The 13,106-nt window shown below is 40.1% G+C and overlaps 1 protein-coding gene across 13 annotated transcripts in view; it reads right to left on the bottom strand.

Annotated features, from left to right (window-relative positions):
* Nucleotides 1-781: 781 nt before the first annotated feature.
* Nucleotides 782-13,106, bottom strand: part of TPM1 (tropomyosin 1) — a 41,112-nt gene continuing 28,787 nt past the window's right edge. For 7 of the 13 annotated variants that reach the window (XM_073652717.1, XM_073652718.1, XM_073652725.1 and 4 more), the window contains one exon: nt 782-1,985. In XM_073652717.1, coding sequence (XP_073508818.1) covers nt 1,903-1,985 — 83 coding nt within the window. In that variant the 3' untranslated portion in view covers nt 782-1,902. Of the gene's footprint in view, nt 1,986-8,727; nt 8,904-13,106 lie in introns of those variants that run through there. The other 6 variants (XM_073652720.1, XM_073652719.1, XM_073652716.1 and 3 more) reach the window with 1 other exon arrangement.

Here is a 13,106-nt window from a genome sequence, read left to right on the forward strand (position 1 = left end):
GTAGCTAGAGTCTTTCCCTGGTCTATGACCTTGACCCATAGGGATCTTGGAGTATTATGCATGATTAAAGTGTCTAGCAGTAATTTACTATTTTGGACTCATGAGATTAATAGACTTAATTACTTGTCTATGAAATCTAGGAAAGATTCTCCCATGGACCATCAAGTTAACAAAACTGCAACATGATCAGATGTTGGAGACTTTTAAAGCCGCAATGCTCCTCTTTATCCCAAGTCATGTGATAAGGCTAGTTAAAGGGTCACTATTGACTTCTAGGATTGATACTTCCTGTAGTATTTCCCAGAGGAGCATTGCGGCTTTAAAAGTCTCCTCACCTGACGTGCTTAACACGTCACTCGCGGCAAGGAGAAATATTACCCCTAGATACCAGTCTGACTCCTCTCATCCAGCCGAACCAGAACTCACACTTTACACTGACGAGGGGCAATACCCCGAAACAGTGTCTGCAAATGGAGTTTCTGGTCTTGGCTTTTTATCCCAAGTCATGCGATAAGGCTTGTTAAAGGGTCACTATTGACTTGCTACTCACTGTAGGTGGCCCTAGAGTTCTAGTCCTCTTCCTGTCTGAAGAGACAATTTGCATATTAAGTTTTAGAAACTTGCTTTTACTCTGCTTGCATATAGAATTTATGGCTGGCTAATTCATGGCAATAGGCACTCAAGCCCAATTTTATAAAAACAAGCTAGGGGAATGGTTATAGTGTGAACCTAGTAGCAATAGACATGATCCAATCAGGCAAAGCTTATTAAGACACAAAAATATAGAAAATTTCAAGTGTGCTTTTTATTTCATATTACAAGGTTTTACAGTTTAAGTTCAAATCTAAAACTTGTGTAAAAATAAAACAAAATATAAGTGAGGCATTGCAAAGATTATGTCCGCATTGATAATCGCTCCCAATTTTAAATTTTTGTGGACTAGGTAGAACATCTGCATTCAATTAAAAAAAAAACCTACAGGGGAAGAGGAATGCAGTTAGACCATATAAAAATTTCCAGGACCGATGTCAGATTATTCTTAGGTTGTTATTAAATGGAAGACGATAAGTCTACACTAACCAGCTTCTGAAATTTCAGATTTTAAATTAGAAACAGCTTAAATAATCTAAAGTCTATAAACAATCATTGTACATTACAACAGAATGTAAATTCCAATAACCCTTTCTATAGCAAATATTGGGTTTCCTCCATACTGCTTTCTTTTTGTAGGGAATATATATATTTCACATATAAATCAAGATCTAGCTTTGGCCTTGTCCTCATTACTACCGTATAGGAATGTACCTTACATGTCCTCATAAAAAGAACAGTTAGAAAAATTAATATTTCATGAACTGGCCCAAAGTTTTAGATGGACCATGAGATCTCACTTGCTCCTTATACCTTCTAGTGTAAACAATAGTCAATGCGCCATGATGGATTTCCTTTTACTCCAGTCTCCTGGCATGACTATACATTCTAGAGGTACAAGAATTTGGACCAGATAGTGAAATAGGTGAGGATTTTGCAAGACAAAAATAGTAGGACTAACTAAATTTTCATAAAAATGAGCAGGGAGGCAGATACCAATATGAACCATTGAAAATAAACCGTTGAAAATATGACGTTTTGGAAAATTTTGGCCTTTAACAGGCCTCCCATACTTGGCACAATGGCTAACTGCATTTTAATCTAGTCCTTCCCGGTTTAATCTGTTGACATAAAGACGCCATTTATTCTTTAGTCATTTGTAAGAGGGAAGGAGGGGGAAAAAGAAAACAAATAAATCCATTCCAATCCCAGCCCTGCTGTTTTTCTTTCAAAAACTGCAATTACAGGGACTTCTTGTCAAGCAGTGTCTTCAGAAAACCAGATGTCACAGGTAAACACCAGCAGACCGTTTTACATGTTGTTCAGCTCCAGAAGTGTTTGGTCCAACATCTGATGCATATTTAAATTCTCTTCTTTTGCATGTGCCACTTTTTCTGGGGGAAAAAAATAAAAAATGAAAATTATGTATTGGACAGTCAGAAATACTACGTTAGGACAAAAAACTAGAATACACAAAACCAAATATTTTAGAATTATTATTTACACTCCATTTACATGCATTATTAAAACCCCTTATTCGGCTACATGGATATAGAATTTAGTAATCCATAAAAAATTATTAAACAAATACACCCCATTTTTTAACCAATCAGGAACCTAGTCTACTGAGATTGCCATAGCATGGAAACAATGAGGACCGAGTGGATTACGCTTATGTACTTTGTCCAGGAATCAGTAGGGATCACAGATACAGTTTTCAAAAAGATACAAAATCTAAATACACAATGACCCAACTGTGCATAAACCACACATTTACTTTATATTGGAATATTTAAAGCCTTGATAAAGCTGCCCAGACCTCATTTACTCCAAGTTATTTTGCAAATTATATCTCCATGCAATGAGAGGGGGGGGGGGGGGGGGGTGTATAACATATGCAGTTACACAAGAAACTAAATATTTAATGGATTGATTACAACCTACAAGGATAAGTCATGCTATATGGCTTTCAAGTTAGTAAATGCAGTTTGAGTTACACTAAAGGGGTATTCCAGTAGGAGCAAGTCATCACCAAATTCAGGGTCAGTGAGGGTCCGACCGCTGGGATGTTCATAGTTACATAGGTCCATCAAGTTCAACCTTTCCTCACCAATTCAGAATGTGGCATTTAATCCCTTCTAGAATGGAACAGCAGTGCTCATGTTTAACCACCTTTCCATTCATTTTCAATTAGACTGCCGGAGCGCTGTATTCCACTTTCATTGGCCGTCACAAGGAATGGAGATTGAGAATGTGCATTGCTGCTCCATTTCAAAAGCGATTAGTGCCTCGTTCTCGTGATCAGTGGCCGGACCCACACGGACCCAAAATTTATTACCCATCCTGGGGATCGGTGATCACTTCTTCATACCATATCTTTAAAGCATATGTTTACCAGATCACCATACAAAGAGCAATTTTAGATACTTTGCTTTCTTATATTAACAAATTTAGATTCTACAGTAGAACCCATAACATTTTGTTGGTAAAGCATAGCGAGGAGTTTGTGGCCAAACTTTTAATGGTTCCAGAACCATCTATTATCCAGTGCCCCTGTGGCATTTTGATGGAATCTGTCCCAAAATGCAGAAGTGCTTGACTGTTTCAAGCAGAAACCTGAAAAAAACGTGGCTCAGGTCTAACATGTACGGTACTTCTAGTGCTGCCTAACCCTTTATATCCATGTGCAGGCCATAAAAGTCTAAAAAGGTTAACATATGCTTTTAAAACAGTAAAAGGCGAGATTCATAAAAACAAGCAGCCAACAGACTGGAAAGCACAGGGATTTTCTTGGGACTAAAACATGTGACATCCTTAAATCGGGACAGAAACATTTATGGATTATTCTAAGAGAAATCTACGTTTAAACTTCCATATGAGCTCAGTATTCCTTAATATTTAAAAAAAACAAACAAAAAAAAAAACCACATGCTGTACAAGTTATTTTCACACCACACTGTTATAACTGATACAAACAGGTTCAGGTTATATCTGGTTAATTGAAACACAAACCATGGCAGGATTGGATACAATACCTTTTCTGGGTGGAAACTGTACAAAAATGAAGTGATACGGCTCCAGAAGTCACCAGAGCTCTCATATCTGCTTAGTCTAACTCCATGAGTGTAGACAACATGAGACAAGTTTAACATGATTGTGTGTAGACATGTAGGCAGCCTGCCTGTTTTCATTGTAGGATACCGCTCTGGTGATACTAAAAACATGCTTTTGATGTTCTAGGCCCACACTTTGTTCACCCATATATACACTATACACTGTAGTACTACACAACCAGGTAGGGTAAGATAGTGCTGGGATATTGACATTAGAACAGTAGGTGGTTGGTACACGACACCCCATTTAATGACCTTTGACCACAGGTAAAGAGTGTTACTTGACATTTTTGCACTACCAATTTGTGGTGAACACTGAGTGCATTAAAACAGGTCCCAACTAGTACTTGCATAGCGATTCACAATAGGACCTCGCTATTCCAATGCAATATCACAATGGACTGATGTGCTGCCTCACAATGACTTCTAGCAAGTACTGCAACTTTTTCATTAAAACTTAATGGAGACCTTGCCTCCAACGTTTCACCAGAGATCGAGCTTCATCAGGGTAAGTGGTGCTATGACTAACGGCGCACTCGACTATTCACAGTTTAAGTGCAGTCTGTGACAAAAAAAACAAACAAACATGCGACAGCACTTGAATCAAAGTTATTCAATAAGGCTGTTCAGATAACTTTTTGCAGACATTCTGTCAGTGGAGAGAAGAAAGATAAAGTCCCATACGGATCAACAGTTATAACACCCAATATTTACAGGTAAAGTTGCAATAGGAAACTAGTCTTGTAATTTTTTTTTGAAGCAATATGAATGCAAATTCAGATGAAAAGTTGGCAAGTTTTTTTCTGGTTGAAAATGGTTTTTTTTTTTTTTTTTAAATATGCTAATGCAGCCTCATCGTGAGACATTACTATGAATATCCCTATACAAATAACAGTTCGGATCATACACCCACTTTTTTTTTAAAGCACTTGTGTTTTTCTTCTCACGGCAATAAGTTGTTAATTTCTTGATCAGTGTGCAAGATCAGTTACCTACACAGGATCTGGGATCCAAAAAAGTGGTTACGTCTAGGTTGCAGCCAGATTTTTTGCATTTACAGCTCTGTAGTTTATACCGACTGTGGTAAATGTTTTTTTGCCACATATTGCTAAAAACTAACATCTGATCTCTTTTTGGCTGGTGAGTAATAGAAGATTTATGGGCCTCTAGCAGCCAGAACATTGTATCCACAGGACACACTCCCATAATAGGGGCTTCAAGACTGTACAACTGCCTACAACTTATGTAATTAGTTTAGTGTCAATGAACTGTCACATGAACTGAACTGCAGACATGCTTACAGATGCATCAGACAGAAGAAAGTTGGCCCAAAGCTGCTTGAAAGATGGAAAGTTTTTCCCCCCTTCTTCAGATTTCAGCAGCTAGTGTGATTGAAACCACATAAAATTATCAGAAAAACAGCATGTGGCAGCCATCCAGAGACTTAACAGTGTAACAAGCATTGGGATGTGCCCTGATAAACACCCCTAAAACATAAGGTACTGTTCACACACTTTATAGGGTTTGAATTCTAATGCAACATGTGGAAACCGGCTCCAGTGTCCATTTTGGAGCAGAAGGCAGAGGGAAAAAAAAAAAAAAAAAGTTTAGTTAAATCTGTACATGAATTTAAGAACCACTTCATTTATTTAAAATGTTTTTTTGTTCTCAGTTCATAAAAAGCTTGAACCGCTCTATGAATGAGAAGTTACACCGTTTCACAGCATATGTACATTCAACCCTTTACTGTTTTTAAAGGGATCCTTTCACATTGAAAGAGCAATCTGCTAGACTGGTGTCCTTGAGCCTGGTACATCTAATAAACGTGTATATGTTGGCATCCACTGAAATCAGTACCATCTTGAACACATTAAAGGAATTTTAAACATTCAGAGAAGTGGACCTGAAACATTTCCGGTCACGTAAAATAAAAAAAAATAAATAAAAAAAAAAATCGTACTCAAAACGGGCGAGTCCAGCCCTAGCTCTCTGCTGCTGCCCTTGTCTCAGTGATTGGCTGCAGCGGTGATGTAAGCTGTCAACATGACATCAATGCAGGCAAAAACAGACCAAAGCAGCAGGGAGAGATCGCACCATCTGTGTTATTTTACATGAACGGAAACATTTTGTGACCAGTTTTCGTAAAGGGGGAAAACTGCTTTAAGTAACTGTAGAACTTTAAGCTGGAAAACCTCTTTAGCGTCTTGTAAGCGAGTAAATGTTCAGATGAAAAGGAAAGGGTTACAGACAGCTAGGAGGAGCTGTGTGTACTGATAAGAAACCTTCAAAGCAGCAACATCTGGTTCCTGTACAGAATCATTACTGACTCACTGTTATTACCATCCATCCAATAATAACCCTCCTAAGAGTACAGAGGTATAGGATTACATTAACTGCAGGAAGACATCAATAAAGCCTAGGAGAATGTATGAAGATGGCCATACACATCTCCCAACTAACATACATGCTCAGACGAGAAAACGTAGGCTGTAAATGTAGAGGGCCGTAATCCGCTGTCCTGCACATCTGCTAAGGCTCCAGCTCCAGTTAGGAGGAAAGGAGTAGGTTTCAAAGACTGTATAAGGCTACGGCCCCACTATCCGTGTTTGTAAGTCAAAACCAGGTGAGGAACAATAAGAGAAAAAGGTACAATAGAAACAACTGAACCGCTAGGGTCCTGGGTTCAAATCCCACCAAGGACAACATCTGCCAAAAGCTTGTATGTTCTCCCCATGTTTGCGTGGGTTTCCTCCGGTTTCCTTCCACACTCCAAAGACAATGATAGGGAATCTAGATTGTGAGCCCCAATGGGGACAGTGCCCATAAGGTCTGTAAAGCGCTGTGGAATTAATGGCGCTATATAAGTGTATAAAATAAAAACTGCACCAATTCTGCATTTCTCACCCACTCCTGGTTTTGGCTTACAAATACTGAGGAAAAATACTGACCGAATACTGATGATGGGGCCGTAGCCCAAGGGTGCACATCCAAGTTTCACATCAACCAGGTCGACTTGAGAAAGGTTCCAGGAGGAACTGAAACATTGCTATTGGATATGCACTAATAAAAAGGCACTTTTTCCCACTTATTGGAGTGCTGGTGTTTTTTGGATAAATTAAATATATGATATACATTTTCTTTTTATTTTAGCCACTACATGACTTAAACGCTGTACACGCACACCTTATCCTAAAAAAGTCACATCTAAAGACAGATTTTAGGTTTATTATTTGGGAAAGTTGTACTTACCAATTACCAAATAAAAAGCACCACTTTAGTAATACTTGGAAAAGGTTTCTGCGGATTTCAAAATTAAAACTATCAAGTTTGCTGGTTGTGTCCTAGTATAGACTAGGTCATGATTGCTAAAGGTCAGAAATATACTGTACATGCAAAATGCACAATACGCAAATTCAAGAAACCACTCCGCAACCTGCATCCTCAGGTCACCTACAGGTTTTTTTTTTTTTAAATTAGCATAGCCAAACATCACAGGAGCTTCCATTCTGGTATTGTTTAAAAACCCACTAAAGGCCCATTTGCAATGGATGATAATTGGAAGAGTTTTCCCAGTAACGCTCATTACCTGAATTTCAGCCAGTCTCACCTGATTAATGAGCAAATGCTTGTTCATTGAGCAAAATGATATTTTACTCAGCAAGCTTAAAAAAAAAACACAATAGTTTTCAGCAGCATACTGCCCTGTGTAAGCAGGACGGTGCGCTGCTGATAACAAGATTGTTCTGTTCCCATAGACTATAATACTAATTATTGTTCTGTGCAATTGGAAATGCAGTCTGCCTGTCTAATCAGACCATTAAAAGATTCTTACATTTAGCTAATCAGCAGTTGTTTATAAGGACTGTCAGCACAGAATGACTATTTAAACAAAGTACATGCACTCGATGCTTCATGGCGGGGCCAATCATTTACATACACCTCCCCACTGGCTTGCTTTCCCTCGAAGAGCTGTCAATTAAAGAAGAGGGGGTCGAGATGGAGGGAAAACAGGTGGGAAGGTGTATATAAAAAGATTGGCCTCGGCATGACGCACCGAGCGTCTGGACTCCGCACAGAATGACTGTTCAAACCAAGTACATGCGCTCGGTGCATCATGGCAGGGTCCAACATTTAAATACACCTTCCTCCCTGCTTCTTTTCCCTCTATATTCAACCCCACCCTCTGTTTGACAGCTTTGGCTTCACAGAGCCAGAGAAGGGTGGAGATCGAGGGAAGCCAAGTAGATCAGAAGGTGTATATAAATGATTGGTCCTGCCATGAAGCACTGTACTTTGTTTGAATAATCACTCTGAGCTGACAGTCCCTTTAATGGCCATGGTCTATCTTTCTAAATGAGCATTCTGTTCTCAGCCCCGATTACCATTTCCTCCTAAAGTGTGAAAAAGCAGTAGAACAAAATACAACCGTTTGCTATGACCTGGAACTGCTGCAGAAGAGACTGAGCACATCAACAGGGATCTGTGTTTATGGGTACGAACCCCATAAACACCTGTGCGCTTTCAAGGTGACTTTTGCTGGGGCCTATGACAAATGTGGATATTACTGATGGGGTAAAAAATATCACACGTCAACATTAAGAAGTATGGACAAGCATAAATAAAGCACCTATGATTACAAGGAGTGTAAAATTACAATTCCAGAATGGCTTTAGTTCAGAGTCTTGTAGCTTCCTCCACCTATGTCAGTGATGTGATGAAGGGGCAACAAGTTATCAGACAATTTGTTAGCCATCTTTGCATTAGCTGTAAAAGAAGAGAGCTGGCATAGCTAATGAATTGTGCTCGATGGCTGCCCCTCTTCATCTCAAAGACTTATGTATGTACCCATGAATGATTATTCGGACTGAAGCAACAGTATAAAAGTGATGACATGTTGATAAACGGTTGTGTATGCAGTGTATAAAGCACAGATGTCCTACAAGTGTCAAAAGTACAGATTTGTAGTTTTATTAAAGTATCATTTAAGGCATTCAATAAATAATGCAGAAAAGTGGAGAGAAAATACACAGTGGGTCTTTTATTTTACAGAGTGTCTGTACAGCAGAAAAGTGACTGGAGGATTACTACAGAAAGATGGATGTAAGAGGTTCCAGAAGAGACTAGAATAATAGGACAGCATAGAGAGGTGTATCCAGCCCAGGTAGGATAGAGCTGACCATAGGTAGCAGAGCACTTTATCTGTATAGAGAGGGGGAAAAAAAAGCACAGATTCAACACAGGAATAAAGCACTTAGGCCTTGGTCACACAGCAGTTTTAGCACTAATAAATAAAGTTAATAAAATTAGTTGCAAGAAGAGGCAAGGAGGTATTTGTTCTTTAGTTAGGAAATACTTATGGATGTGGTTAAAGCACAAAACTGAGCTGTGTGAACCTAGGCTAAAGAATTCTCAGAAATAAGTCAAGCAGGAGTGAGGTCAGGCTTTCAGGGTGATATGTCCAAGTTAATGCATTTGTGTGGCAAACATGCATTTTCAGCGCATAGTAAATTCAACAATGCTAATAAAATGTATAGAACGCAAGTAATCTGGCCTGTGAAGTCGCATGGCCTTTAAAACTAAACACCATGAAAATGCTGTCCAATCTGCAAGCACCTTGTTATAGAGCAGTAGATTATATAATTGTGGGAAAAGATTCAGCATAACTTGTGTTTTAATCATTTAAACTTCTGCCCTTTGAGATTTTTTGGTCCAGTGGGCGATCCCATCAGTGACCCGACCCTACCCTCCCCCCCACCCAACCACAGAAGTCAGAGCAAAATGGGATTGGGCATGTTGGATCCCATCATCCTTCATTTTGTGCTCAAAGTGGTAAGCGGCTGCCAGGGGTGTCCGGCAATAACATGTGTTTTAAATAGTAAAATTAGTGCAGTACATTCTGGCAAGCATATATACATGTATGGGAATAGGTGTATGAATGTGTGTGGTGTCAAGAGGAACAGCTATCGCCTAAGCAAGCGTCAGCCAAGAGCGATCTAAGGTATATTGACCGATAGTTGTCATTTGGCAGCTTGCCAGTCCTGGAGGCCACAATCACATCCCAGGGGAATAAAATTAAAGCACAAATCCTGGTAGGTGGCTTTCTTGACCAGTGTACAGTAAAGGGTTTTCCCTACTATAGCTCAGATACTCCTTCCTAAATGATTGTGCCCTACAGCAGAGACCCACCAAAAACTGAGACCAAAGGGACTACAGTACATAGTAAGGCCGAGTTCACACGATGCGTTTTCGCGGCGTTTTTGCAGTTGCGTAAACGCCACGGAAACGCATGAAAAACGCATGGTAGAAGGGCAGCAATGTTCCCCAATTGAAATCCGCATGTGCTGTGCTCATGATGCGGAGCATGTCAATTAATTTTGCGGAAACGCTGCTCTTTTGCCGCCATTGACTTGCATTAGACCGCATGGAATCCGCATCACTGTATATGTTGATGCGCTTTTCATGCGGTCTAATGTGCGGATGGTACCCGGGTGTGGATGAGAGGACTCTCATCCAGACCCAGGTACCATTAAAAAAAAAAAAAGAATAATAAAAAATATATATATTCTCACCTTCTGACGGCCCGCGCAGCGCTCCTGCTTGATTCCCCGCACTTCGCGGTTGAATGAAGAAGGACCTTCGCTGACGTCAGAGTCATGTGACGGGTCACGTGACGCTGACGTCGGAAGGTCCTAAAGTCTTCACTGCTGGCAGCCGGGACCGAGCGAAGCCGGACACCGGGGGCCATCAGAGGGTAAAGTATATATTTATTTTTTATTTTTTGACATTCACACACTATATAAATCCATGCCGGTTGCATGGATTTATATAGTGTGAAGTTGACAAGCACTTTCCAAGTGATGCTAAAATCGCTTGGGAAGCGCTTGTCAACCCGCATGCGGAAATGAAAGTGAAGACCGCTTCATTTCCGCATGTCCCTGGCAGGAAACCGCATGTACAATCCGCATGCGTTTTTTCCTGCCAGAGAGATGCAGAAACGCTCAGGAAAAAATCCTGAGCATTTCTGCATCGTGTGCACATACCCTAGTAAGTGCCACTGCTTTTACAACAATGCTCTCATCCACCCGCCAAACAGTGAACTTGAAGGGAGCTTTGCTGCAGTTGCTTGCAGAGCAGGTGGCCGAGGAAGTCACTGTGCAGAGGAACTGCTGTTGTGATAATGCTGTCACATAAAATGGGAGCTTTTTTCAAGTAATTTTAGGATCGTTCAAGCATCGGCACAAATCCACCTCATTTAAATCAAAGCATTTATAACCAACATGTCTATATGCACATATCCCTGTAAAGATGGAATATATTTAGCGTGCTGCCACATTTGAGCATCTACCAGCTTGCTCCAGTTTGCAGACAGAAGTCCTTTACTTTTTACTGCTATACTGTGGGTGTGGAGGGGAATGAGTAATGACGGCCTTCTATTTTCAGGATCTCTTGAAAATGTGTTTGTATATTTAGTAACCATTGAGGAATGGACATTTGAATGTTGTTGAATATTGTACAAAAACAGATACTTTGACTGTGATTCCAAATTGTGCAAAAGAGTTACAGTAATGCATTATGTGGTCCCCCATTGTGATACTCTGTCAAGCTTATATTTTGTTTTTATTGGTAAATTTCAATAAAGTTTAGGAATTTTAGAGACTCTACACCTATCATTTTTTTCTTTTTTGGCGGTTTGTATAATTCAAGCGTGTCTCCATAAATCATTTAAGAATTTATGATCTTCATGTTGGTTGTTTTTAAGATTTAATGAAGTTACGCCAGTCCCTGACTGGAGTAACATTTCTGGCAGAGGTGAACGCAAGCTGTAAGATAAGTCTAATTCATTCAGTGGCGTGCGCTTCTTAATTAGGCACATCTTACTCAGCGATCATTAAAGGGAACCTGTCACCAGAAAAAACACTGTTTAACCGCATATCTGCATGTTAACAGTGTTCTGCTGCTTGGCGCCTGCACGTAGACGAATGCAGCAGGGGAGAATTCCCGCCAGCATTCAGTGTTCAGTCACATAGGCGGGGGCAGCGCTGGTTCAGTCACCGCTCTGAGTATACAGAGCGGCAGCTATAACCACACCCTTGGCCCCGACTGACAGCTGAGCCCCAATACAGGGGGGAGTGTCAATCAGGGCCAGGTTTCAGTCACAGGGCCGGCTGTCAGAGCCAGGGGTGCGGTTAGAGTCGCAGCTCTGTATTCTCCAAGTGATGACTGAATCTGCAGCGCCCCCATGACTGAAAACCAAATGCTGGCGGAGAGAATAAAGTTAATTTTCTCCCCGCTGTATTCAGCTGCGTGCAGGTGCCAGGCATAATAACACTTAACCTGCAGATTAACCACATCTGCAGGTTAACAGCATTATTTCTGGTGACAGGTTCCCTTTAAGAAAGTAGTGCAAAATGACTGTTAATGAACGCAAAGTAATTTATGTATGTAGGGTCTCCTGACATGGCTTATTTCAGTGCAATACTTTGGCAATAAAATCTCTTTTGAGGAACCTTTTTGAGAGTGTATGGGCAGGATAAAGTGAAGATTTGAAGTTCGGTTATTTTGCTTGTTTTTTTAATAGCTATAATAATTCTAGAAAAGTTATCTTGTTATGCGGTTTGGGAAAATATCTACAAGTTCTTTTTTTCTGAAAAGCTCTTCATGAATTGCCCAATTAACTTCAGTTTGACAGAAAAAGTCAAATATTCGATTCCTGTCTGTAGATTTCCAAGTGAAGCTCTAGTATTGAGGAGATGGTGCTTGCATATTGTGTTCAGTTCAGGCAGTGAAAACTATATCCAGTAGAGCGCTTGTAAATAGTGATTAAAGGGCAGGTATGTCCTCTAGAATCTCCAATGCCTACATGTAGCTGTACACAATATAAACCAAACCATTGATGTTTTGATAAGGTATTAAAAAGGCATCGGTCAGTAGGATCAACCCTCTTAAGCAGTCTATATGGACATGTATGTCATAGGAAGTCGAATAAAATGATACTGTGATATCTGCAATCCAATGTCTTACTACAGAGAAATCCACATTTCGCTTATGTAAATTAGCTGTTAAGATCTATGGGCCGGACAATGATCTTTCCAAGAGTGTCTCCAGAGCTTATTTTAAATGAAAGGGGACGTTACCAGTGTGATATGTAAAGACTGACAGTCTGCTCTCCTGATCTACATGTCTCACACTGATCACCCTCTTTCATTCAAAATAATCTCTGGAGGCAGATTCTCAGGGAGATCAGTGTCCGGCCCATAGATCTTAACAGCCCATTAACATGTTAACAAAAATGTAGATTTCTTGGGAACTGAATCATATATCAAAGTATCATTTTATTCAGCTTCATGTGACCTGCGTGCCCATCTAGATGGCTTAGGAGGGTTGATCCTATTGACAGATTCC

The sequence above is a fragment of the Phyllobates terribilis genome, unplaced genomic scaffold (assembly GCF_046119375.1).
Source record: "Phyllobates terribilis strain yellow unplaced genomic scaffold, ASM4611937v1 Scaffold_11__3_contigs__length_659146591, whole genome shotgun sequence".
NCBI classification, from domain to species: domain Eukaryota; kingdom Metazoa; phylum Chordata; class Amphibia; order Anura; family Dendrobatidae; genus Phyllobates; species Phyllobates terribilis.